This window comes from Carya illinoinensis, chromosome 8 (genome assembly GCF_018687715.1).
Source record: "Carya illinoinensis cultivar Pawnee chromosome 8, C.illinoinensisPawnee_v1, whole genome shotgun sequence".
NCBI lineage: Eukaryota > Viridiplantae > Streptophyta > Magnoliopsida > Fagales > Juglandaceae > Carya > Carya illinoinensis.
In genome coordinates, this window is record NC_056759.1 from 27941367 (window position 1) to 27966939 (window position 25573).

General features: G+C 34.6%; 2 protein-coding genes, 1 long non-coding RNA gene and 1 pseudogene across 3 annotated transcripts; 1 reads left to right on the forward strand and 3 right to left on the reverse strand.

Moving 5' to 3' along the window:
- Window positions 1-536: 536 nt before the first annotated feature.
- Window positions 537-2956, reverse strand: LOC122319335 (probable serine/threonine-protein kinase PIX13). The gene is made up of 4 exons (XM_043137359.1): window positions 2754-2956; window positions 2023-2168; window positions 1192-1315; window positions 537-1083 (listed from the first exon to the last, which is right to left on the reverse strand). The coding sequence occupies exons 1-4, from the start codon at window positions 2776-2778 to the stop codon at window positions 875-877; spliced, it is 504 nt and encodes a 167-aa protein (XP_042993293.1). The 5' UTR covers window positions 2779-2956; the 3' UTR covers window positions 537-874.
- Window positions 2957-6501: 3545 nt separating this feature from the next.
- On the forward strand, window positions 6502-8555 carry LOC122319336. Its single transcript, XR_006245060.1, has 2 exons — window positions 6502-7008; window positions 8163-8555. It is a non-coding gene; the product is annotated as an uncharacterized LOC122319336 (long non-coding RNA).
- An 8810-nt stretch (window positions 8556-17365) lies between these two features.
- LOC122319333 lies at window positions 17366-19081 on the reverse strand (annotated as a pseudogene).
- LOC122319334 (putative leucine-rich repeat receptor-like serine/threonine-protein kinase At2g24130) lies at window positions 18554-19871 on the reverse strand. The gene is made up of 2 exons (XM_043137358.1): window positions 19729-19871; window positions 18554-19437 (listed from the first exon to the last, which is right to left on the reverse strand). Exons 1-2 carry the CDS (start codon window positions 19820-19822, stop codon window positions 18854-18856), a joined length of 678 nt encoding a protein of 225 aa, XP_042993292.1. The 5' UTR covers window positions 19823-19871; the 3' UTR covers window positions 18554-18853.
- Between the last annotated feature and the right edge of the window lie 5702 nt (window positions 19872-25573).

Genomic DNA, 25573 nt, shown 5'->3' on the forward strand with positions numbered 1-25573 from the left:
AAAAAGTACTATATATATATATATATATATTTATATATGAAAAATTATAGAAAATTAATTAGATATTACTTTTCTTGGCTGTTTTTTTTTTTTAATAAATACCAACACATAGGGGTGCTGTTTTGCAAATTCGTATGTTTTTTTTAGTCATTTTTAATATTCCCAAATTTTGGCACATGCAAAAAATTTTGCCTTAACCCAAACTAACTCAAGTATTTTTGGACCCGTGACAAATTTGTCCATATTGGTTTGAGAGGATTTTCTCAACCCGTGGATTTAGAGGAAAGCCTTTTCCTATTCAAAACAAAAACTTCTATCAAGTCCAGATGAACAATATTGAATGAGTTACTAGAGACAATTAAAATAAGGCCCCGTTTAGATATACAGTAAAATATTTTGTAAAAAAAAAAAGGTGTTTAGATAATAAGATAAGATGAGATAATTTTTAATTTTTAAGATTTGAAAAAAGTGCAAGTATCACTATTTAATAAGAGTAGCCGAATTGTATACTGTTCATGCACTTTTTATATATTATTTATGTCAGATCATACTGTTTATATCCTGTTTACTCACTGTTCATACACTGTTTATATCAGATTTTCACTACCGTTCAGTCTCCCTCTTCAGACCTCTCACATTGCTTTATGTAAATATTTATGTGTTTGTATCAAGTTTCAGCACCGTGGTGCCAAGCATGAAAGGGAGAATGATGATGACTATGGTGTTGGCCTTGAGCTGCAGCATTAGAGTTGATTTTGTACTTCTTTGGCTTTCCCTTGATTGCTTCAATACATTCCAAAGCTGCCGCCACTTCTTTAATGGAAAGGCGGCCTTTTGGATCCGATGCTAGGCATTTTAGAGTGAGTTCTGCTGGCTATAACACTGCCTTTGATGAATATTGGCCCTCCATCCTTGTGTCCATAATGGTTTTCAACTTTCTTTTATTAGAAAGAGATGGCTTAAGCCATTCAACCAGATTTTGCTGCCCACCAGGCCTTTTCGTATCAAGTGCCCGTAAACCTGTTAGAATTTCAAGCAGCACCACACCGAAGCCATACACATCACTCTTCACGTACAAATGACCTGTTGAATTGTATTAGCTGGTTTCCATTTGTGTATTGAATTTACAAGACTTCATTATATAATTCTCTGTTTCCATAAATTTCTGAGATTTGTTAGAGATATCATTACCTGTTGCTATATATTCTGGAGCAGCATAACCATATGTGCCCATAATCCTAGTTGTCACATGGGAGCCACCACCAGAAGGTCCTAGTTTTGCCAAGCCAAAATCTAAGATTTTTGCATTGTAGTTCTGTAGGAGTAGAAATGTATATAAAAACACATATAGATAAATATGTATTATAACTGTCCTATATCCGATGATTTTAAAATATTCATTTAATATAGGCGATGTGTAAATTTCTTTATCAAACCACTGACTTGGTGGAAGCAACATATACCACTAGCCACCATTAGAATAGATAGGAACACACCAATATTTTGCAACAGGCGTGATTGGATCATATTGTGCGCATGGGTGATAATCAAGTGATAACCTTCAACTAGTTTTCAGGTTTAGTAATCGTAGTGCTCTATTTTATTCTTCAAAAGTCTCATGGATTAAAACGCATTGACAATTATGCTACAACAACAAATTATTGCAAAAAGGTATCAGGTTTAGTAAACCTATTGCTCCATTTGATCTTCAAAAGTTTCATGGAGTAAACAGCAATTTCAATTATACTACAACCACAAACTACCACTAAAATGACAGGTTCATGTATCTTCTTCAGCAACTCTTCATAATCATCAATCAAAAAGAAGGATGCTACATTTTGTAGCCAAATCAATCAAAAGGAAACAAAAATGAATTTTGAAATAACAAGATGCTATCATTCATTTCAGAATAGCAGCTACCTTCCTATCTGGTTTTGAATTCTGATATTATTTGCAACAATTAGAGTATTAGATACTAACACTACAGTTAGAAAAGAAGACATGAGTCAAAGAAATACAAACCCCATCAAGCAGTATATTTGAGGCCTTAAAATCTCTGCATATGACTTTCTTTTCTGAAGTGTGTAGGAAAGCCAGGCCGCGAGCTCCTCCAATAGCTATTTTGAGTAGTATGTCCCAAGAAAGCGGTTCAATGTTAGGATTCCCTGCTGAACCAAAAAACACATTCAATTAACACACTAATCTAGCAAAAGCAGTTTTTGTTTTTTAACTCATACTTCTAAAAAGATGATTCTCCTAAAATCCTAATATCTACAAGTTTCTTAAGACAAGCACAATTGACAAAATAGAGGAGCAAAACAGAGAAACATTGATGCCAAACATTGCAATACACAAACCCAAATTAGAGAAACAAAGAGCAAGAGAACTGTACCACACCCAAAATAACCGTCCAGAAGAAGCACCAACAGATGGACACAATTCAAAAATCCAAACACTGAATCCTAACGCAAACGGGACTAAAAATTTGCATGTGCAGGTGTGGAACTCACCACTAAGCAATTAGTTTCCTCTCGAAAGCATAGCAATAATATTGACTCACTGAACGGCAACTGTAGAGAGACAAGAATAAAGATAAAATCTTTAGTTTTAAAACCCTAGTATCTACAAATTTCTCTAGACCCAAACACAACCTGGAAAATAGAGGAACAAATGAAAGAGAAATCCAAGGCAAACTTTGCAATACACGGATCCAAAATAGAGAAGCAAAAGAGGAAGAGAACTGTACCACATACCCAAATAACCGATTGGAAAATCCATGAACTGATGAACACAACTGGGAGATCAAACTGAACGATGCAAAATCAAAATAAAAAATACAACAAACAACAAAGAATCAACACATGATTCGAATCCAAAACAACCACAACGAGAACTCTAAAAACTCCACAACAGTAACTGAAGAAGAGATGACTGTTGGGAATTTGGACCTCCCAAATTCACCCCCTAGGATCTACTCTTTGCAGGAATAACAAGAAAAATAGAGAAATAATAACAACAAAAGAAATTTACGTAGAAACTCCAAAACAGGAGAAAAATCACCAGACCCAGAGAAGAAAATTCACTATGTAAAAAATTGTTACAATCACACAATTTTTCTTCTCACTCCAAACACACCCACAAAGCTACCTCACTAGTAAAACTTTAACTTTACATCTCTTCCCCTTTTTACAAAAATGCTAACAGAGGAATTTAACTGAAGTCAAAAGTTAATAGATAAGTTTTCAACTGGTGCACTTAAACTAAGAGACTAAACCTCTTATTTATAACCTAAAGATTTTGCTCCTTCGTTATTTCCCACGGGTGTGGGACTAAACAAAGGAGCAAATTAGTCAACAATCTCCACCTTGCGATTTTGACTGGTCCCACAGCCAAGCTCCACCTCGATGAAAATTTTCATAGCTTCCGCTATCATGCTTCACCATAAAAGCATACCCACTCAGAATAAACCAATTCCAATCATTTCACTTCGGCCCATGTTAAAAAACAACCTTGCTGAAAATTATGGTGTAACTTCCATATTTGGCTATCCTAGAAGTTCATCAGCCATCGACATGAATTTCCACCACACACCATGCATTAATGTCAAACCAATGCCTGTGTGCAAACTTATGGACCTGCTAACATTAACACATCCTCTATCATGGCAACTTTGGGAATTAGCAGTATGCCATGAGGATGTACATGTCTCTTTTAAAGATCAAAATCTTCTATGGAGAGAGACACAACATTAGCATCATTTCCAGTATCTCCATTTACTAACTTGGAGCCACTTGCAGAACCTGCTCCAGCTCTTAGACAATTTTTCTTGACGTGCCCAGATTGTCCACACTCCTAGCAGACTACTTTCTTCTTCATGAAGTTCTTCATCTTCTCATTTTCAGCTACTACCATTACTAAGTTCTCAAGTGGAACATTACTTCCACTACTTAGTCTTCTCTCTTCAGAAAAGATTTTACTGGTAATCTCTGAAAAAATTATTTTCTCCTTCCCATGTATCAAAATAGGTTTCATGTGCTCATAAGAAGGTGGAAGAGACCAAATGAGTCTCAAGGCTTGATCCTCATCATCAATTTTAACTTCAATAGCTTCTAGTTCAGCGACAATGCCATTGAGAACACTTAAATGATTTGAAATAGTTATACCTTCACTCATCCGCAATGTATGAAACTACTCCTTCAGGTACACACGATTTGAGACACCCTTCGTCTGATACAACTCTTCAAGTTTTTCCCAAAGTTCCTTTGCCGTAGATATTTTATGCACATTTGCAAGAACATTTTTGGCCAGGCACAGGCGTATCGCACTTGCTGTTCTCAAATTCAAATTCTCCCAATCTTCATCGCTCATTTTAAATCTGCTCATTTCACCAGTCACACTAGTACCAATGTTGACTTCATGTGTTGGTCTACCCTTCAATGTCTTGTGTAATCCTGATTGAATCAAGACATCCTTGACTTGTACTTGCCACAAGCCAAAATTGATTCTCTCATCAAATTTCTCCACTTCAAATTTGACAAGATTTGAAAGCCTACTTCCTAACATTGCTTTAATGAATTTTACTGTAGAAATGAATAGTACCTCACTAAGTCAGTTCCCAGGAAAGATTAGAGGGTCACAATGGACACAGTTAAAATTTCTAATTTCCTAGACAGAACCTCCTTAGACTGTATGTATCCACACTACCACACCAAAGCTCCACCCCACAAAAAGAACCTAGTGGCTCTGATACCAATTGTTGAGAATTTGGACCTCTCAAATTCACCCCCTAGGATCTACCATTTGCAGGAATAACAACACAAGAAATTTACGTAGAAACTCCAAAACAGGAGAAAAACCACCAGACCCAGAGAAGAAAATTTACTATGTGAAAAATTGTTACAATCACACAATTTTTCTCCTAACTCCAAACACACCCACAAAGCTACCCCACTAGTAAAATTTTAACTTTACACATCTTCCCCTTTTTACAAAAAGGCTAACAGAGGAATTTAACTAAAATCAAAAGTTATTAGATAAGTTTCAACTGGTGCACTTAAACTAAGAGGCTAAGCCTCTTATTTATAAGCTAAAGATTTTGCTCCTTCATTATTTCCCACCGGTGTGGGACTAAACAAAGGAGCAAATTAGTCAACAACGACGACCACAACAGAAAAGCATGCTACAATTTCTTACCCTTGTAAGATGACAGACGATGGGTCTTGGCAGCTACAATACCATCGGAGGACTAAAGCCGTGCAGAAATGGTAAAGCTAGAGAAGTTGTACGGAAATGGTGAACCCAAAGGACAACTTTTCTTACACGGTACCGGAGTGATAGAGCCACACGGTTCCAGAGTGATGGACCACACGGTGCGAGTAAAGGGTCAGGCCGACAAAAGGACACGAGCGGGGGGAGTGGGGGAGAGAATGCGGGGGAACGAAAAAGTGAAGAAGAAAACAAAGGGGAATTGAAATCAATCTTCTTGTAGCAAAATGCACGTTTTCACTATTAAAAAAAAAAAAGCCACGTAGCGGGTGCGGAGGTTGGATGTACAGTAGGTAGTTGTATAGAATAACTCATCTACAAATTACGTAATAGAAAAACTCCATAAAAAATGAACTTTTGTAGATTACGTAACAGAAAAACTCATAAAAAATGAACTTTTGGAAAAAAGCATAAGAGCCAAGAGCCAAGAGGTAATCGGTCATTCATTCTTATTATTATTCTATTGTAATAATATATTTGTTAAAGATTTATACACTGATACGGTATTTAGTAATTCTGTACCTTCTTATGATGTATCATTTCTCTAATTTTAGTAGGAAGACAGTTGAAATTTCTTAAGTCTCGTTTGGATGTTAAGATAATTTTATTTTATTTTATCTCGTTTTAATGTTCAAATATTACTTAAACATACACTTTTTAATTTCTAATTATCAAATTTTTCTTCTAATTATTACTCAATCATTATAATTTTTTTAAAATTTCAAATAAAATACAAACACAATTCAACTTTTTTTACTTTCAAGACAAAATAATATTAAAAAATTATATTAAAACAATATTTTAATTTTCTAATAGTTTAATTTAATTTTTTTATCCTTTTTAAATTTTATAAAATATTTTAATTCAAATTATTTTAATATTATATACAAAATATTTTATTACTATTTATAAATTTCTCATATAATTTTTCCAAACTCTATAATGTCTTGTTAAGAGATATATGTACAGATGTATTACTATTATATTTATTTATTTATTTATTTTAAAATGATTGTTAGGTACTCTGCTTTCATTAAATTTAGCATCTTATAACCACTTAATTTATTTTAAATAAAATAAATGTTGTCAAATACAACACCCACAACGATGGACACCCACAAACGGATTGTGACTGTGAAAAACTAAAGGATAATGATACCCTTGCGGTTTGTAGACAACCGGTTTACTACTTAGACTACGTGGACAATTTTTTTTATTTTCTTTTCACAGCAGCTGCTGAATGCTACAATGATATTCTGAAACCACTACTCTTAACGCAAGTCTGAATGCTACATTATTCATCAGATGCTACAGTACTAATTTTGAAAATTAAAACCAAAAGAATTGAAAATTGCTTCTCGTTCCTCTATTCCTTCCCAAAACCCACCCAACCCTTCTTCAGAACCCAGAACCCACCCAGCACTCCTCTCCACCGCCGTCGAAGGTGAAATATCCATCTACCATAAGCACTCCAGAAATCAATCTCCCACACTAACTCTATTTCTCTCTCTCTCTCCGCCCCAATGTAGCTCCCAGGCTGAGGCTCCTCTTCTCTTAGGGTCACACCTCTCCGGTGTGGCCACCGTTCAACGGTGCCTTTGAAGGTGAAGTTGTGTGTGTGTGTGTATGTGTGTGTGTGTGTGTCTCTCTCTCTCTCTACGTCTCAGATTTGGGAGGTTTGGGCGAAATCACACGAGGTCTACCGCCACTCCCGCACAGTTGACCACCCTATTGAGCCGCTAGGTAAGCCCCATAGTTTTCCTCAGTCTACGAATTTTTTTTCTAGGATTCTTGCTGGGATTGCTGTATATTATATTGTGTTTTATAAAGTTTATGAAAAAATCACTTCGTAAGCTTAGTCCATTATTGTTCATAATAGAAGGAAAGAAATATTAGAAAACAAACAAGGATCAATGTGTCCCCATTTATATTCCACAAAACAAACAAGGATCATGCCAATGTGCAAGATGATTAAAAGCCAGTCCAATGTGCATGACTGTTTAAAACACATTCATTTCTTTAGTAATTTTATGGCACTGTGTATAGCGTTGTTTGAGTGGCAGGTTGGTGGAAACCATAAGCTTGTGTAGAACTTGCACATCTTTTAAGTTGATTTAATAATTTACAGCTTCATATCAGCTTATATAACCACTTTTAAACTCCTAGTATGTCATCCAAAATTGTCAGATCATGCTTGGACGTGTTGTTATCCTCCTAATTCAGCATAGACATTTATTGACTTGTGTTGGAAATTGGTTGGTTAGCTACATCTAGTCTCTCTTTCCATCTTTAGGCTGCTACCAAGCTTGGAAATGAAATTTCCTTAGGTGGGCGTCAGTTTTCTTACTTATTGTAGATCAATGAATAATGATGCATATCTCAGTAATTTCTTTCTTTTGTTTTAAACACAGTTTTTAAAGTGGTTATTATAAATGTTTCATTCCTTTCTAATATATGGTAGTTTAAGGGTAAGGTTGAATTGGTATTTCTTAATTAATTCTAATTCAATTACACATGCTTCTTTGTGATTTGAAATGATGGTGGTCTTTTTGAAATGTGGGTTCATATGAAAGGCAATGGTCTTCATGATGTCTGGTTTCAATAACTAGAGAGTTTAATCTAATGGCAATGATAAAAATGAAACATGGGGAGAGAGCTTAGGATTGGATTAAAGGCATGAAATAAAAATTGAACCAAAATGAAATCTTATTTTCTTCTTAATCATGCACATCATTAACAAATAGATTCTTAAGAGAAGCGTGCATTGAAAGCAATTTGTTATGGCAGGGTGAGGTATAGTGAGTGGGGTTTCTAAAATATTACATTTGCTCATGTTTCATTAGGGATCTCAGCCTCATTAGTTGTATCTGACCAGTGCATGTTGTGTTGTGTGACAGCTTTGATGTTGCAAAATGTCTACAAATTATGTGTTAAGCTCAACTACTCAGACTGATTTACTAGTTCAGCAAGCAGCATTTAAGCAAAGGTCAACAATGGACATCGAGGCTACCCGACATCTTAATGGATTTGAGAATGAAGCACGCAAAATCAATAATTCTCATGCATAAATAAAGGGCTGCACTTATAATGTCTTGAAATTTTTTTTTAGTTGTATTAATATGGTTGCTACTTTAATTTAACTACTTCGAACCATCTTGAAAATCTTGCTGGTTTTTTGGTTGAAAATATTGTATATGTTGCTACTTGAAAATATTATGTTTGGTATGCGGACTCTGATATGATGAAAATATTATGTTTGGCTTGTACTTGTTTTTTACAAGCAGTCTCAATCAATACTTTTTTAATAGCTTCCAAAATAGAATGACATAATACAAATAATTTGAAAAGTATAAGCTAACTTCTAAAGTGACAAGAAAATAGTTGCATCATGGTTATACAAAATAGTTATAGTTGATAGTTATAACATTTATCAACATTAAGAACGTGTACAAAATGGTTACAAATCCAAGTGACTATTTACAAATGTTGAACTATTCTAGAGTCCCAGACTCACAAAATCAACACTCCAACCTTGCATCATCAAAGTTCCAGTATAGTAATTGATCTACAATCCCAAACCTGCATTAATTATATGGTTAAACCAATAATTGTTCCATTGTGAGTAATATTTAAATTCAGCATTAACAAGTGTTACGATATAATACGTACGGATATCGACGTCTACATCTTACATTTAGTCATACATAGCTCTACTACGGGCATCCGCCCAAAACATATTTTGCAATATGGTTTCATCATCAACATCCATGATATAATAAAACCATCATTTTGTGCTTGCATACGAGTGAAGTGGTTTTGCAGTGCTTCGGCCCCTCCTAATCCAACTAAAGTAACCTGACCTCACGTATGTAAGTATGTGCATCTCTTTCTCCAAACGTCAGATTTTCATACCCTCCCGCCTCAACAACGCAAGAATTGCAGTTCTTGTTCAATTGAATGCCAGCCATATCATTGTATTCTAGTCTTCTTTTCATTGGCTCATCCAACCTCTTATGACATCAAATGTATCTTGCTTTCCCAAGACTGAGAGCATGAGTGTGTTCAAGAATAACATATATCAAGCATAATTCATCTTCTGAACTCAATATCGCATTAATCTTTGCCTTACACCCATTGTGTTTCATTGGTCTCGGTTTAAGAATATTTGACGATGTGCTCACAAATGTGCCTTGACAGACACAGGCAAGAGTGAAATATCTTATTTTTTCATCCTCTCCGACTTTGGAACTTTGTTTTGTTACTCCGAAACTAACTTGTTTTGCATACTTCGTATAGTATGCCCTTACTTCGTCAACTGAGGAAAATGACATTCCTTCTTTAGGCTCTTCAACAATATCTCACATCTAACATTTGGTTCCATCTGCATAGCCATTAAGACATCCATCGCATTTTATTATATATCATCATTAAATCTCATAGCAGTCAAATTTTCAGTTATAAGTTTATTTAAAAGTTTATCATTTGCAGTTTTTTTTTTTAATATTTATGGGTAGAAAATGAAACAATCTCTTATGTTATAAGTTTAATTCATTCTTAGATTGACAATATTAAATGAATAAAATGTTTGTCTAATAATTAGATTCACAATAAAAAAAAAAAAAAAAAAAAAAAAAAAGCCAAATTTAGACCACCTCAAACCAAACAAGCAAGCAATTAAAATGTGCAAATATTTATCAATTAAACCAAACTAGCAAGCAATTAATTAAAGGTGTGGCAGCATCTCAATATTTGCATAGTATCAAATAGTTAAAACTTTAAGATCATTATTTGGTAAAACATTGTCTTTATCTTGAAAACTATTTCAAATGTAATGTGTGTGTATACATATATATATATGTTTATCAAATTTTACTTTTCTAACTATAAAAATTAAAATAAGTTATGCTTTCTTTGAATTAAGCTTAATTTTACGAAATTAATTACTGAAAGTAAGTTATGCTTATAACAATTAAGCTTAATTTATCTAAATTAGTTACTAAAAATAAGTTAAGCTTGCCACAATAAGTTCTTGAAAATAAGTTATCATTCAAATTAAACAACTGCATTATGCTAAATTAAGTTTACTTACGAATGATATCAAATTAAATTAAGTAATTTTGCTCAAATAGAAGACGTATATACTAGATTTATTTCACGTGTATGCTTGGAAGAATATGTATACAAATTCTTTTCTATATCTCAAAAACTTCAAATAAATGATTCATTTTTCCAAACCTCAGGATGTGCACCACAGAGGCACAACGGACAACGGATAGAACTATCCTCACCAAAGCGAAGGTGGGCTCGACGTCTAGGTTCAGATGGGCTGCACGTTTGGACTTCGGTTTGGGCACAATCTCTTCGGGCTCATGGGCCGGGCTCGTGGGCTGGGCTATCAGGTCTGGGCTCGTGGGCCGTGGCCGGCGCTGTTCAACGGGGGGGCAACTAAACGGTAATTATCAATTACGGTTTGAGACGGATAGCAGAGGAGAAGCAGAGAGAAGAAAAGGAAGGTCGGATTCTTCATTTTTGGGTTCCAGTTCAAAATGCTGAAGTTTCTATATTCGATTAAGAGAAAAGCAACCATCAAATCGTCTGATGAGACTTATGCCAGAGCATGATAATAGTTTACGGGAAATGCTACACAACCTCCCAACACACTACACTCCACTTTTTTTTAATTTTTTAATATTTTTTTAATATTTTTTTTTGAATTTATTTTTTTTAAATTAATTTAATTCTTTTATTCATTATTTATATATTTAATATTTAATAAAAAATAAAATAATAAAAATTAAAAAAAATATAAAGTGTGGGATGTTGGGAGGTTGTGAAGATTTTTTCTTTAGGATATGACTCTGGCGTTCAGCAACAGCTGTGAAAAGAAAATAAAAAAACTATCCACATAGTACAACAAGTAAACCGGATGGTCTACGAACAGCAATACCATTCACATTAGTTTCATCAAAATTATCTTTAAAATTTGATAAAAATATAAATTTTTTATAAATTTAAAACCTTTCTATCCATAATTTCACATTGAATTAACTATTAAATTCATCAAAATAATAATATAATATTATTTTTTTAATAATAATATTTTTTTTTCATTTTTAACAATTAAACTAACTATAGTACATTAATAATTTAATTTTATATTTAAGGCTGACCATAAATTCAAAAATGAATTGAAACTAAGGTTGCAGGGAAAAAAATAAGAGAGGAAAAATAAAGTATAACAGTTGAAAATTAAAATATAATAAAATAATTAATTGATGAGTGTATAGTAACTCTTCAAATTTAAAGAAAACTATAAATTTATTATAATTCAAAACTTTCTATTTTTCATTTAATAAATTTAATGCAGTTTTAATTTATACATATTTATCATTTTATATATTTAGCTTGATTTTTGATCAAGCCAATGGGAATCATTATCCAAAACTAAATCAAAACGCAGTTTTCAGTTTGGTGAGTCGTGTATTACCGTTGGAAAATTCTTCTTATCATCCTCACATTTCACACACCATACTTATTTTAATTTTTTTTCATTTTTTCTATAATAAATATGTAGTGTGTGGATGATAAATAGAATAATTCAATTAGTTTAATAAGAATAAAATGAAATAAAAAATTAAAAAAATAAAAAATAATATTTTAATATATAAAGTGTGTGGTGTAGAATGATGTGTAGCATTCCTCATTACCGTTTATCATCATGTGTCATAATGCACTGGACACCCACGTACGGATTGTAACAATGAAAAATTAAATCAAAACACAGTTTTTCAGTCTGGCGGGTCCTTTATCATTTATTGCCATGATCCTTCTTTTTTAGCTTTTGTTGTACTCCTTCTCTTTTTCACTGTCTTACTTTTTTCCAGCCAGTCGTAATCCCACGCTCTATTATTCATTCCACCGACAGGGACACCATGCGGATTAGATTGAGGGCTTAAGCAGTATTTTCTTTTACGTTGGGTAAAGGTTAAATGAGTTAAATTATTTATAAATAATAAATTAAAATAATAGAATAAATTTTATGAAATTTATCTAACATAAATTTAAATATATTTATAAAAAATTAAAAAAAATTATAAATCCCACATCTAAAAAAATATTGACTTGAAAAAAATTATTAGTCTCACATATAAAAAAGTTTTTAATTAAAATGAGTTTAATTATTTGATTGTTAAGCATTTAGATATTATACTTAATTTAAAATTAAATTAAATTGGCTTCATTTCAGTCTCATCTTAGTTCTAAACAGGCCTAATTCTTATTTATCATCTTTATATTACATATTATACATGATTTTTTTTTCATGTAGTGTAAGAATAATAAATAGAAAAATTTATTTAATTTAATGGAAATAAAACACAAATAATTTTAAAAACATAAAAAATAAAAAATAAAACAAAATGTAATATATGACTTAAGAAGATGTGTAACAAAACCCTTAAACAAAAGGTCAGTATAATACTTTGCACTCAGGAGGCGGAATTACATGTTTGAAAGTATTTTTTTTTTAAATTTATTTTAAATAAATATAATATATTAGAAAGTATTTTAAATATATAATTACCAAATACTAGATGACCTTTTAATAATAAAACTTATTATCATAAAATTTATTTCTCACCGTAATTCTAAACATGTACTAAGAGCATTACTATTGGCTCTTTCGATTGGTTTTCATATTTTAAAAAAATTCTTTTCTTTACTCGAACTTGTAATTTTAAATAAGAATATGATTAAATAATAAAATAATAAGAATATGATTAAATAATAAAAAAATTTACAAACTCATTAAAAAGTACTTCCTTAATTATTAAGTAAAAAAATTCAAATTGATGAGTTTTTTCTATGGCTTTTTTTTATGGAAATATCATTTCCCAAGTAATAAACTATATATAGCAGTTTTTTTTCAAAAAATAAAAATAAACATATTTAGAGAGTAATTATATCACTGTCCTAACTTTTTATTCTATATTTCTTTTAAGAAATTTTCAAAACTGATTTTTCTTATGAATATCATTTCATTAAAATTAAAAAGTAACTTTCTCATTGCGCTAAAATGTATGTACTCATGTTTTTCAGTCATTATTGACCCCGAATATATAGAAGAAGTTTAAAAATTTAGCTAAATTCAAAATTGCCAATGTGAATAAAAAGTTTAATTTGTTAACAACAGCAACGATATATTCCACCGATCGACACCATCCAAGTGGCAAGTTTAACTTCGGGCTTGCAGAATTAGCTTAGTGCTTAAGCATGAAGATCTACTAATTTTGTTTGGAGCACTTAGAATCAAATTTTATGAAATGAATTGTACTATTAATTGTATGATTATTTATCATGTTATGGTGTAAAGTTTAATTTTGCATTTTTTGAAGTAAATGGTAACACTAGATGTGGTACCCAGTTCAATCGATTGTCAAATCGCTTTGTAGATTGTCCAAAATCAGTTTTGGCAAAATCACAGGCACATTTGGTAAAAAATGTAGGATACTTGACACTAAGAAGAACTATGAGATGAAAATATGAAAGAATAGAAGAAAAAATCAAGTATCGTGAATTTGTAATCATGCCACCTAAGTAGAATCTGAATTTGAATCTGAATCTGAACAGATTTATTTGTAGAGCTAGGTCCTATAAGATTACACTTTGTCGTGATCCATCTGCAAATTAAAATTAAGGCACTACTTTTGGTAGGTCTCATTAAGCACTTTTTTTTTTTTTTTTTTTTATGATTTGGTTACTGATTTTTCCGTCCATTTGTATTGATTAGCTGTAAGTATATATTTTTTCTTTTGAGATTCTCGATCCATCCCTTTTTGGACAACATTATTTTCATCTATGATTTAATATTTTTGTGTCTAAGATCGAATTTCATAATTTGTTCGACCCATTTTAATTTAGAAATGACAAAAGTCTATTAAGTGCATAATTAGTTTATATATTTTTTAATAATCAAAGATAAAATTGACATGTATGCAGTAGGGCTGTACATAAAACTGAGAAACCGGCCGAGAACCGATCAGACCGGCCGCCGGAGCAGGAAACCGGCCGAAACCGTTAGAGAACCAGTCGGCCGGCGGTAGGAATTAAGCCAAACCGACGTCGGCCGGTTCGGTTCGCAGTTCGACCCAGTGAAAAACCGCTGAACCGGCCGACCTCGGCTATCCTTATTTTTTTTCAAATACGTTTAAATGAAACGACGCCGTTTCACTTCATTTTGATGACGCAGATACAAAAAATAAAATAAAAGAAACCCAAACGACACCGTTTAGGTTAGGGTTAGCCACACTCATTCTCTTTTCTTCTTCGCGCCGTCACATGAACCTCTGCTCTCTCGCACCTCTGCTCTCTCTCTCTCTCTCTCTCTCTCTCTCTCTTCTCTGCTCTGTCGTCAAACCACAACCTCGCACGTGGTATGAGCCAGAGCCACCACCTCCTCCTCGCCGTTGAAGTCTCACTGCACTTGGAAAGTGGAAACCGACTGCGGCATCGCTGAAAACAGCCTCCATCGCCACTGAAGACGCCGACGAACCGACCGGAGTGACGCCGAGACCGATGTAGACGGTTTCTCCCCTTTAAACGGCCAGTTTCGGTCGAGATTCATCCACTTTTGATGATGTCGGTTCGGTTTTCACCCCTAGTACGCAGCCCTTTAAAAAATAAAAAAATGTAATTCTTATATGATCACATGACACGTGACAATTTGTTCATATTAGTTTAAGAAAATTTTTTCAGCGTATTTAGAGAAAAACCTTTCCCTATTTAAAACAAAAACTTCTAATAAGTCCAGATGAGCAATATTGGCTGGAATGCAATTGACAATTAAAATAAGAAAGAATATTATTTTAGCTAATTTCGGTTAAAGTTCATAAATTTCAATGTGAATATTTGTACAAGGTAGTAACATTTGTCAAATAACGTACCCACAACTATGATTAGAAAAAAAAAACACACACACACACCCACAACGATGGACTCCCTCGTACGGATTATGATAGTGAAAAGTCAAATCAAAATGCTTTGTTTAATTTAGCTTTTTCTGTTCTGTCTTTTTAACTTTTTTAAAGGTAAAAAGTTAGGGCTCCCTGGCTATTTACATACAGAGATAATCGAAGACGCTTGTCACATACTCACAATTTAATGCTAAAAGAAAACAAAATCTGGTTATTTAAAGCAAAATCTGGCTAGCTTGCTGCCTAGCCTTGAGCCAAAGATCCAAAGATAAACTCGACCGCCTTTGTGTGGGACATGAGCAATGGACATAGGGGGTGAGAATTTTTTATTTTATTTTATTTTTTATTTTATAGGAAATAGCAACTTCATTGAATAAATAGATGAACATACATTTTTCAAGCCAAAGAGTTGGAGAAAGAAAGTCTGTAATACAATCCTCCCACATCTCAACATTCTCAACATTACAATCATTACGGACAAGCCTATGTGCTGCCACATTACCCTCCCTATAAACATGAGTAAAAGAGCAAGATACAAAACATGCTTGCAAGCGCATAACTTTAGCAAAAAGAGCCACAGAATCAGAATCCAGCATATCATTCTTCTGTAATGAATCAACTAGTAAGAGACAATCCGATTCCACAATTCAATGTCGGATTCCCATTCCAATACAAAGTTGCATATCCCTGAAACACAACCAACAACTCAATGGTTTCAGGCTTATCTACTTCATTTGCAGCCATACTAGCAGCCATAACCACGTCCCCTTTATCATCTCTTAGAATGGCCCCAATCCAGCCTTTCTAATATCACAGAACATAGCCCCATTAATATTAAGCTTTAAGAACTCAACTAGAGGAAGAGACCACTGTAGAGATTTCTGCACTTTTAACCAAGGCTGACCCTTCACAGTTTTGAAACTTTTCAAAATGCCTAACGCGTGTTCAGCAACTTTAATTGAAGGCAACTCTAGCTGCTCAAATTCCTTTTTGTTCCTTCTATCCAAAAACTCCAAGTCAGGGAGCAAAATATTGCCAATTTGTCAAACTCCTTCCTCTGACATAGCTGTATAATTAAATCAAAAAGAGAACACAGAAGCATCAATGTTCAAACCAGGAACCAACTTCTTCCAAGCCTCTCGGAGTAGAGTACAACTAAGCACTGCATGATTTAAGTCCTCAACTGGATAGGCACAGAAACTGCATTTACTATCCAAGATTACCTTTTTTTGCAGGAGATTCTTCTTTGTAGGGAGAACATCTTTTCATGCTCGCCAAACAAAAATTTTAATTTTATTTGGCACAGGCAAATTCCATACAGCTTTCCAAACCACCTTCTGACCACCCATCTCAAAAGCCTCTGCTATAGCACCCTTCAGTTGCTCAGAAATAAATCTATAGTAGTTTCTAACTGAAAACGGGCCATTTCTTTCATATTCCCAAACCCATTTATCAATTGTACCCTCTAGTCCTATCATCACCTTACAGATATTCGAGACCACATTTGGATTGAAGAGAGATATAAATATCTCCAGATTCCACCCTCTAAGTGAACTATCAAATAATTGCTTGACCAGGTCCTTCCAAGTTACCTCAGTGATAGTATACCCTTCATTAACCAGAGACTTGTGTCGAGGAATCCACTTCTCAGTCCACAAAAGTGCCTAGGGGGTGAGAATTTATGTTCGCAAGTTGTATTGGTGTCGTACTTACTAAGTTTTGGATATTTAACTATATAGATTAATTCAGATACAATCTGTTAAGTTAAATGGATCAGACTTGCATATCCTAACACAATCTATTTAGATAATTAGTCGTGTCGTGTGACTCGTTTTTAATTTATTAGAAATTGGTCAATACAACACGACTAAGTTCAACTCATTTCACATAAATGGGTTGAACTAATCTATATAACTCATTTGACCTGATTAACATATTTCACATAAAATTTAAAATATTAGTAACCACAATATCCCTAAATAAAAAACAATAGGACTACCTACTAATAAAGAAATATCAATATATATTTTTTCTTTTAATCCAAAATAACACTAATATTATAAATCTAACAAGAACAAATATGAACGTAGGTCCAAATTTACAGTCCTAAAAATAAAAATATAAGCATATTGAGAAATACAAATATTACAATGCCCAACAATTATAAAATTATAGTTTTGAAATAAAATTTAAACGAGTTGACCCGTTTGTTAATCGTATCTTAATGGGTCAACCTATATTGATTCAAACCCATTTATATCAAACCCAAATTAATCCTCTAATTTCGTGTCATCATTGGATTTTGATTATATATTGTCATTCCTAAATAGACATGAGTTGTCCGAGTATATATCATCCCACTAGGATTTTCATCAACTCCTGTAACCTTGTCAAGGCTTCTCCCATGGTCAAACGATCCTTGGCTGAATGTGCTGCACATGACAAACCAAGCCTTATTGCGGCTGCCGCACATTCTTCGCTTCGGTGAAACCAACAATAATTGGAATTATTGTTGATATTGTTGTTGCTGCTCTCACTGCCAGTGAAATTACTGGTGTTGGTGCTAGTGTTGGAGTTTTGAGTGTAATTTTCGTTATCCTTGAAAAGCCTTGGATCCAGAATATCTGTGATTTTCTTCTCCTGCATTGTCGATGCATTCTTATTCAGGTTTAAACCCTCATTGAACATCTCATTAGTGGGCTTCTTTGCTATAAACATCTCAAGCAACAGTATCCCAAAACTGTAGACATCCCCACTAGTAGAAGCTTTGCCACCTTGTCCATACTCTGTAACAAATACATTAACGTTAGAACAAATTTTTAACTCCAAATTATAAAACTTCACAAATGGTATATAAAAAAAAAAAAAAAAAAAAAAAAAAAAAAAAAAAAAAAAAGATTTTACTTGGGTGGTTTCAATGTTATTAGATGAATTTTGAATACCTGGGACAATGTAGCCAATTGAGCCTTTTAGTCCAATTGTGCTAATCTCATTCTGTTGAGGATTTTGAAGGAGAAACCTTGCCAATCCAAAATCTCCAACATGAGCAACCATGTTCTCGTCTAGAAGCACATTTCCAGGCTTCAAATCACAATGGACTATAGGTCGCTCACAATGGTGGTGCAGGTAATCCAAGGCAAAAGCTACATCAATGGCAATATTCAATCTTTGGGTTAAGGTCAGGAATAACCCAGACTCGATATCTTCAAGGTAAAGCCACTTATCCAAGTTGGCATTAGACATGAATTCCATAATCAAAGCCTTGAAATAAGCTCCTATATGATCAATGCTTGAGCAAGAAGTGAAAACCTTAACAAGATTCCGATGCCTAATATTTCTCAACACTTCACATTCTGCATCAAAACTTTTAGAAGCTTTGCTTTGTCCCAAGTCAAGAACCTTGACTGCAGAGATGGTGTTCACACCAAACTTCCCAGTATTCTCGAACACTGCTTTATAAACGGTCCGAACCCTCCCTTGCCAATCAGATTTTCTACGGCAAAACCATTTGTCGCACGCTGGATTTCAAAGTAAGATAGCATAGGCAGAGATCCGATGATTTCAAATGAAGATCTTTTTTTATCTCCTTTGTTTTTGTTCTTTCAGGTGATCAATGCCTAGAAGAAGCAACATATTACACACACTAATGCAAGGAAACAAGAAACTGGAATCAATATTTTAGGTAGTAAATGAGAATTTGATGTACATATATTGACTCTCAGCTTTTCTGCAGCCTTTTGGTTGAATCCACAAAGCTTATAATTTCCCTGGAGGGAGTTCCAAGTGAGGGTGAGGTTGACAAACACACCATTTCTTGAAATTTGTCCTTCTAATTGATTGAAAGACAAATTTAGAGTCTTTAGAACTTCAAGATTCTCTAGCTCTTTTGGGACTGGGCTAGAAAGTTCATTAGAGGAAAGGTCCAAGCTCTCCAATGGCGTTAATTCTCCAAGTGAGCTTGGTATTGAGCCAATTAGGTTGTTTCTTGTCATGCTCAAATTGCGCAAACTCGAGCATTTTGTAATCTCTGTGGTAATATTTCCTGATAGAAGGTTTCCAGAAACGTCCAATACTTCAAGTTGCTTCAAGTTTCCTATTTCCATTGGTAGAGAACCAGTAAACAAGTTTCGTGCCAATAACAATTCCCTTAAACTTGAAAACCCAGAAATATTTTTTATAATGCTTCCTGTGAGCTTGTTCCCTGCTAGATACAAGAAACTCAAGTGTTGTCAATACACTAAACTAGATGGAAATCCACCAAAGAGCTGGTTGTCTGTCATATCAAGAAAATAAAGTCGTGTCAAATTGGGAAAGATATCGGGAATTTCTCCAGAAAGCTCATTTCTATCTACCATCAAACTTTGTAGTCGCTTCAGTTTTCCAATAGATCTTGGTATTTCACCTCGGAAATAATTATTTTGTATATATAAAGAAGAGAGGTTCTAGTACTTCTCGAAACCTTGGGGAAAGTCTCCAATGAAGAAGTTCTCACCAATAAAGAACTCTTGAAGGTTTGCCGAGAGATTTGATACAAAAGGAGGAAGTTCTCCTCCTAGTTGGTTCGACTCCACATTAAGTAGTTCCATCTTAGTACAATTTGTGAGGGACCCAAATGCCTAAAAGTTCAGTTTTGTCGTTGAAGATAACCTATTATATCCAAGATTAAGTAGTGTTAGATTCTTCAAGTTACCCAGCAACGGAAGAGACCCACTGAATCTATTTATAAAGAGATCAATGACTTCCAGTTGTGAAGCATTGGACAAAGAACTGGGAATTGGACATTTTAGCGTATTGTTAGCCAAGTAAAGCTCAATTAAACCGTGAGGAAGATCATGGCCTATATTGAAAGGTAGTTTCCCAATAAGCATGTTTCCTGTAAGAGATAAGTAGACCAAAGAAGACAGTTGCAGATCGAAAATGGAATTTCTCCAGTTAACTGATTCTAATAAAGCTGAAGCCCAAGTAGATTTTGGAGACGGCCCAACTCATCTGAAATTTTACCAGATAGCTAGTTTTCTGCTATTAAGAGCCAGGTAAGATTGGGTAGAAAACCAAACGTTGTGGGGATTGCACCACTAAGATTATTTCTGGACAAGTCAAGGTACGTCAATCTAAGCAGATTGCCGAGTTTAGGAGGAATTGTGCCATTGATGGAGTTTATTGCAAGATCTAGCTTCTGAAGTTGGCCAGCCGAGAAAACTCTGAAGGAATGTGACCGAAAAAAGAGTTTTCAAAAAGGTCAAGAATTTTGAGGGATGTGAGGTTGGAAAGCTATGGAGGAATGATTCCAATGAAGCCATGACCTCTAAGGAGTAGATATCGGACTCGAGCTCCATTATTGGTGCAATTGACACCAGGCCAATTGCAATGAGATGAATTGAGGTTCCATTGGGATAGAGTACTCCGAGGATTAGAGACAAGAGATTTGAAAGATAGAAGGGCTTGCTTGTCAGTAGTGGCATCCAACTGAGCTCTCACCATGCTCATGTTGTGGCATAAAATAATTTGACAGATCAGGAACAAGGTCAGGAACATCAGAGAAGAGGGGTATTTCTTCTTCATTTTTGAAAGTTTGGATTGCAAGCTCAAATATATATGTATTGGAAGTATGCTCTTAAGGTGGAGCTGCTGCTCCTTCCTCGCTCCACTCCTTTCCAATCCATAAACTTATATATTAATAAAGGAACATACAAAAATTAACAAATAAAAACCATAACAATTATCAGAAACACATGATGAGACTGGGAAACTGATGCATAGTCTAATGAAAGAAATCAAGGTAATGGCCTAGCCTGTTCTCTTTTCGAAATATTAATCTCATATAAATATTTGATAAGATTTTTGAGTATTGAAGATCCCACATAAATATTTAATATGGTATCAAATATCAATTGCTCTCCAAATTAATCAAACAATTTGAGAGAATCTCAAGTATTTTTGCCCCGCCACAAAATTAATTTCTATCTTCATCGATCATACGAGCTTGTGATCGATTGCACCTAATCGTCTTTCAAAAAACTAACTAAAAGATAATGGTAAGATTTTGCATTTCAATTAATTTGAGCCTCTCAAAACTACTCCATTTAGAGATCGGTGAACATTACCACTTAATCAAAGAGAAAAATAAATAAACAAAGAGAGAACATTAGGCACCCTATATCCGTACGTACATAAATAATACGCATTAATTTATAATTATCAAGCAAAAAAAGAAAACATTTATAATTGTACAAGTGGGCGATATTTATGTACCTTGTACTGGGAGAGATCTAGCTGGACAAAGATCTCCTGCAAATGGAACGTGCAGTTGATCTGAAGTAGTACTACTTGAGATTGGAGGAGCAAAAATTCAAAGAGTATATATATAGATTGGCTGATACCTGGAATTGGCAAAATATATGAGAAGCTATAAAAGTGCCCCGTCAATATATTAGAATTATATATTTTCTAAAATATTATTTCCAACCAAAAAAAAAAGAATCATAAAAATGTCAGATCTTTGATCTAACTTTGATCTGTCCCTACTTCAAGAAAACAACAATATTGTGAAAACTTTTTCGTATGCATGCATGGATACTCTTTACGAACATGACTAGTGTTTTTAACAGGCCGCCAGCAAGCTGCAGCTCGATCGGCTGGCAATAATATTGTACAAGGTGGAAGCTCACCTTGACTAAAGAGCAATAAACTCCTCTGTTCTTTCGACCACAGAGAGAGCTAGCTAGCATAAGTATGCATGCACGCAGTAGATTTCTGATGAGTTTCGCCATTTATGATGAAGCTGAGATATTGACAGCTGCAGGTCAAAGTCTTCGGATAGGCAACATGCATGCATCCGTACGAAAGACGACGAGTCTTAATTAGGCAGGTCATCACAGCAGTAGGCCGTTTCTGACCAAAACCTATCACTTGCGGAGAAGCTTCAATTGCATCCGCTGATTGATCGATCGTTAGAAGCCAAACGCGCTCACGTCTCATGAGTCGTGAGTTGTACGTCAACGGAAAGTTCAATAAACGATATCATTGACGTGAATCTCCTTATAATATTAAAAATAAATAAAAAATTCTGTCGCCGTCTCTTTTCCTTAGCATTAGTATGAATGCATGCAGTAGATTTCTGATGAGTTTCGCCATTTATGATTATTACAGTGGCGGAAGTAGTAAGTTAAGTGGAGGTTGCCGCGGAACCACTTGCATCTAAGAGGGCCTTGGCCCCAAAATTTTTTGAAAAATTAAAATATATTTTAGGTTTTATTTATAATTTTATAAATATAAAAAATAGTCCCTTAAAAAAATTTATAATCTCTATATGTTCTATAAAATTTTAATATATTTAGAAATATGATCTTTTCAATTTTTTCATATGTTTTCAAAATTTTGTATAATTCGTATATATTATTTATTTTCAAGTGTATGACTATGGTCTCAATAAAATTAAATCAAAACTAAGTTTAAGAAAAATAATAAATTTACTAATATAGATTCTAAAATTTTTTGTTATACAATATTAAACTTTTTAATTTGAAATCAAAAATAAAAATATAAAAAAAATTATTTAAAATTGACGACCTAGATGGAAAATAGTAGATCATCACGGCAGTAGGCCGTTTCTGACCTAAACGTAACTGGATAATATCACTTGCGAAGAAGCTTCAATTGCATGCGTTGATAGACCGATCATTAGAAGCCAAACGCTCACGTCTCATGACTCGGGATTCGTACGCCAAGGAAAGTTCAATAAATGAGATCATTGACGTGAATCTCCTTATAATATTAAAAAAAAAAAAAAAAAAAATTGTTTTGCCGTCTGTTTTCCTTAGCATTAGTATGCATGCATGCAGTAGATTTCTTATCATGAAGAAATAAACTTAAAAAAGTTCTTATATTGGCAACATACAGTTCTATGTCTATGCCCAATAAAGCTATTGGCTATTAATGCACAAACAAAATTAGCCCATTCGGATAGTAAAATTTTATCTCATTTTATTTTATTTTATTATTATTATTTTATAAATTTTTTATATAAAATATAATAAATTATTTAATTTTTTTAAAATTTTAAAATAATAATATTATTCAAAAAATAGTATCTAAGGATGTGTCCTACTATCGAATGTAATTATTAACCAGTAAGATGTTATGTATGTAGCATTATGTGCCTGTGACAATTTCGATAATTAAGTCAGTAACAAGTGATGAATAATAATTCAATAATGTTTAATCTGATGCTCAGAGAGTTACCTATTGCCCTTATACATAGGTGTAGGGATCCATTGGATAAATGCCATAAACAGATTAGGCTCGTGCAATGCTTAGCCATAATTAGGAGGCTTATCCCTGATGTATCAGAGTTATCTAATCGTCACGTCATGAATATTCATGAGCTGAAGATTCATCCCTTCTAATAAGTAGGGCATCTAAGTCGTATTAATCTGTACAACTTCCTTGGGTAATTATATTTACGTGGTAATGGGCCTTGGGTCCTTATTTGGGCTAGACCAATATTAACCCACCAGTTACCCTGTTAATTCCTTTCGCATGTAAGCGTATTTTGATTTATTTTCCTAAGGGTATTTAAAACTATGGGTTACCCTGCTGGGGTTTTGAACCTATGGGCTGCCCCGCTAGCCCATTTATTTTTTTGTTTTGCCGTTTCCACTTATCGAGATATGGGAATTTCAAACTTCGAGGGACGTGCATACGTTACCTAGTAACTGTTGCCACGTTCCCTTCCAATCGCATCACCTAGTCAAGTAATTATGAGATATGCAATTATCCCCTACCCTTTCATTTCCCTGATCCTTTTCATTTTCCTTTTCTCCCCGAACGCGTCCTTCTCTTCCTTCTATCTTTACTTTCTTGAACTCCACTATTGCGGCCTCCTGCTCTCTGCAACTCTCTCATTTTCCTCTGCTTTTTGTCCTCTATGTAACTCTCTCATTTCCCTCTACTTTTTGTCCTCTCTGTAACTCTCTCATTTCCCTCTGCCTTTTGCTTTCTCTGCAAGACTCTCATGCCCAACGAAACACACCACAAAGCTCTGCTTCTCCAAAGTCTTCCTCTGTGAGAGATGTCCCCGCCTTCAAAGGTTACGAGTTGCCCTCCACCCTTACGGCTAGGGATTTGACAAACTTGTGAAACACGTATGGGATCCCAGATTCAATACTTCTAGAACTGCCTCATCATGGTTGCGTCAACCAAGAAGGGTTTGCCGAAAAGATTTCCCTTCCCGTCTGTGCCCTAACCTATGGTTTACGATTTCCCTTTTGTCACCCCATATGCGACGTTCTTGATCTTCTCCAGTTAGCCCTTGCACAGCTTCACTCCCACACATGACGGGTTCTTCTTTGTTCTTGTGTAGTGTTTCGAATGGTTCTAGAGCCCGCTAAAGAAGAATACCCCGATTTAATTGCCAGAGAGTTCTTGGCATTTTACTCTTTGAGGATTTCTCCGAGAAATATTCTAAGCTTTTGTATGAAGAATTAGCAATTGGCCCATTTTAAGGGTCACCTTTCAAATGCCAAACAATGGACAATAAAGTTTTTCTTGATCTTTGGAATGGGCTGGGAATTCCCCAATTCAGAGGTTGGTATACGGGACTTCCCAATTAGGCCCTCTTAGAGTAAGGCTTCTGATGACAAAGGCTTAGCAGTAGCCTTGGAACCCCTGTTTGAATGGGAGCAATCTTGTATCAATATGGTTCATGCTTGGGCGACTGACCATGAGGATGCCCTTTGGACCAAGGCCATTTTAACCCACATCAACATTGATCATTTTTTGGAAGTGCCTGACCGTTCAAAGGTCAAAGGGCATCTCTTTTTAACCAAGGTTGTGGCACCACCTTCTGTACTGAAGCCTTCTTCTGAGTCTACTCTAAGGGCTTCTAGGAAATGCTCTCGCCTTACCAACACAAATACACCTTTTTCCTACGGTGAAGAGGGTGGCTTCGGGCACAGGTGTTGGTGACTCCCCCGTGGCTAACAAACCTCAAGGTACCCCGCCTTCTACCCCTAGACACTCGCCAGTGCGTGTACCCTCTCCAGACCTTGACGATGTCGAGGGCATGATGGGCCAAGTCCATTTTGAATTAGTGACCGCCCTTGATTTTGACCTTCCTTCTTAAAATCTCAATTCACCATCTAGCTCCACCTTTGAATTCCCCATATTTGAGAATTCAGTTGGGAAGGGGAGAGCGGCTAGGTCAATACTGAAGTTGAAGCGGTCTTTTCATTGAGTCTAACTGGTATGGCACCTTTGGGCTATCATGTGGGCCAAGGCAGAGAGGAGGAAGCTGCCCGCAGCAGAGATGAGGGTGCTGCCTGGGGCAAAGAGGAGGA

Bases quoted from the DNA above. Each gene is read 5' to 3' on its own strand.
- LOC122319335 (XM_043137359.1), bottom strand. From the start codon at position 2,778: ATGGATTTTCCAATCGGTTATTTGG. The intron at 1,316-2,022 runs GTTTGTATTTCT...CTACTCCTACAG, and splicing joins CAAATATACTGCTTGATGGG to AACTACAATGCAAAAATCTT. The intron at 1,084-1,191 runs GTAATGATATCT...ACAATTCAACAG, and splicing joins TCCAGAATATATAGCAACAG to GTCATTTGTACGTGAAGAGT.
- LOC122319334 (XM_043137358.1), bottom strand. From the start codon at position 19,822: ATGGAACTACTTAATGTGGAGTCGAACCAACTAGGAGGAGAACTTCCT. The intron at 19,438-19,728 runs GTGAGAACTTCT...TGTATCTAGCAG, and splicing joins CCTTCAAGAGTTCTTTATTG to GGAACAAGCTCACAGGAAGC.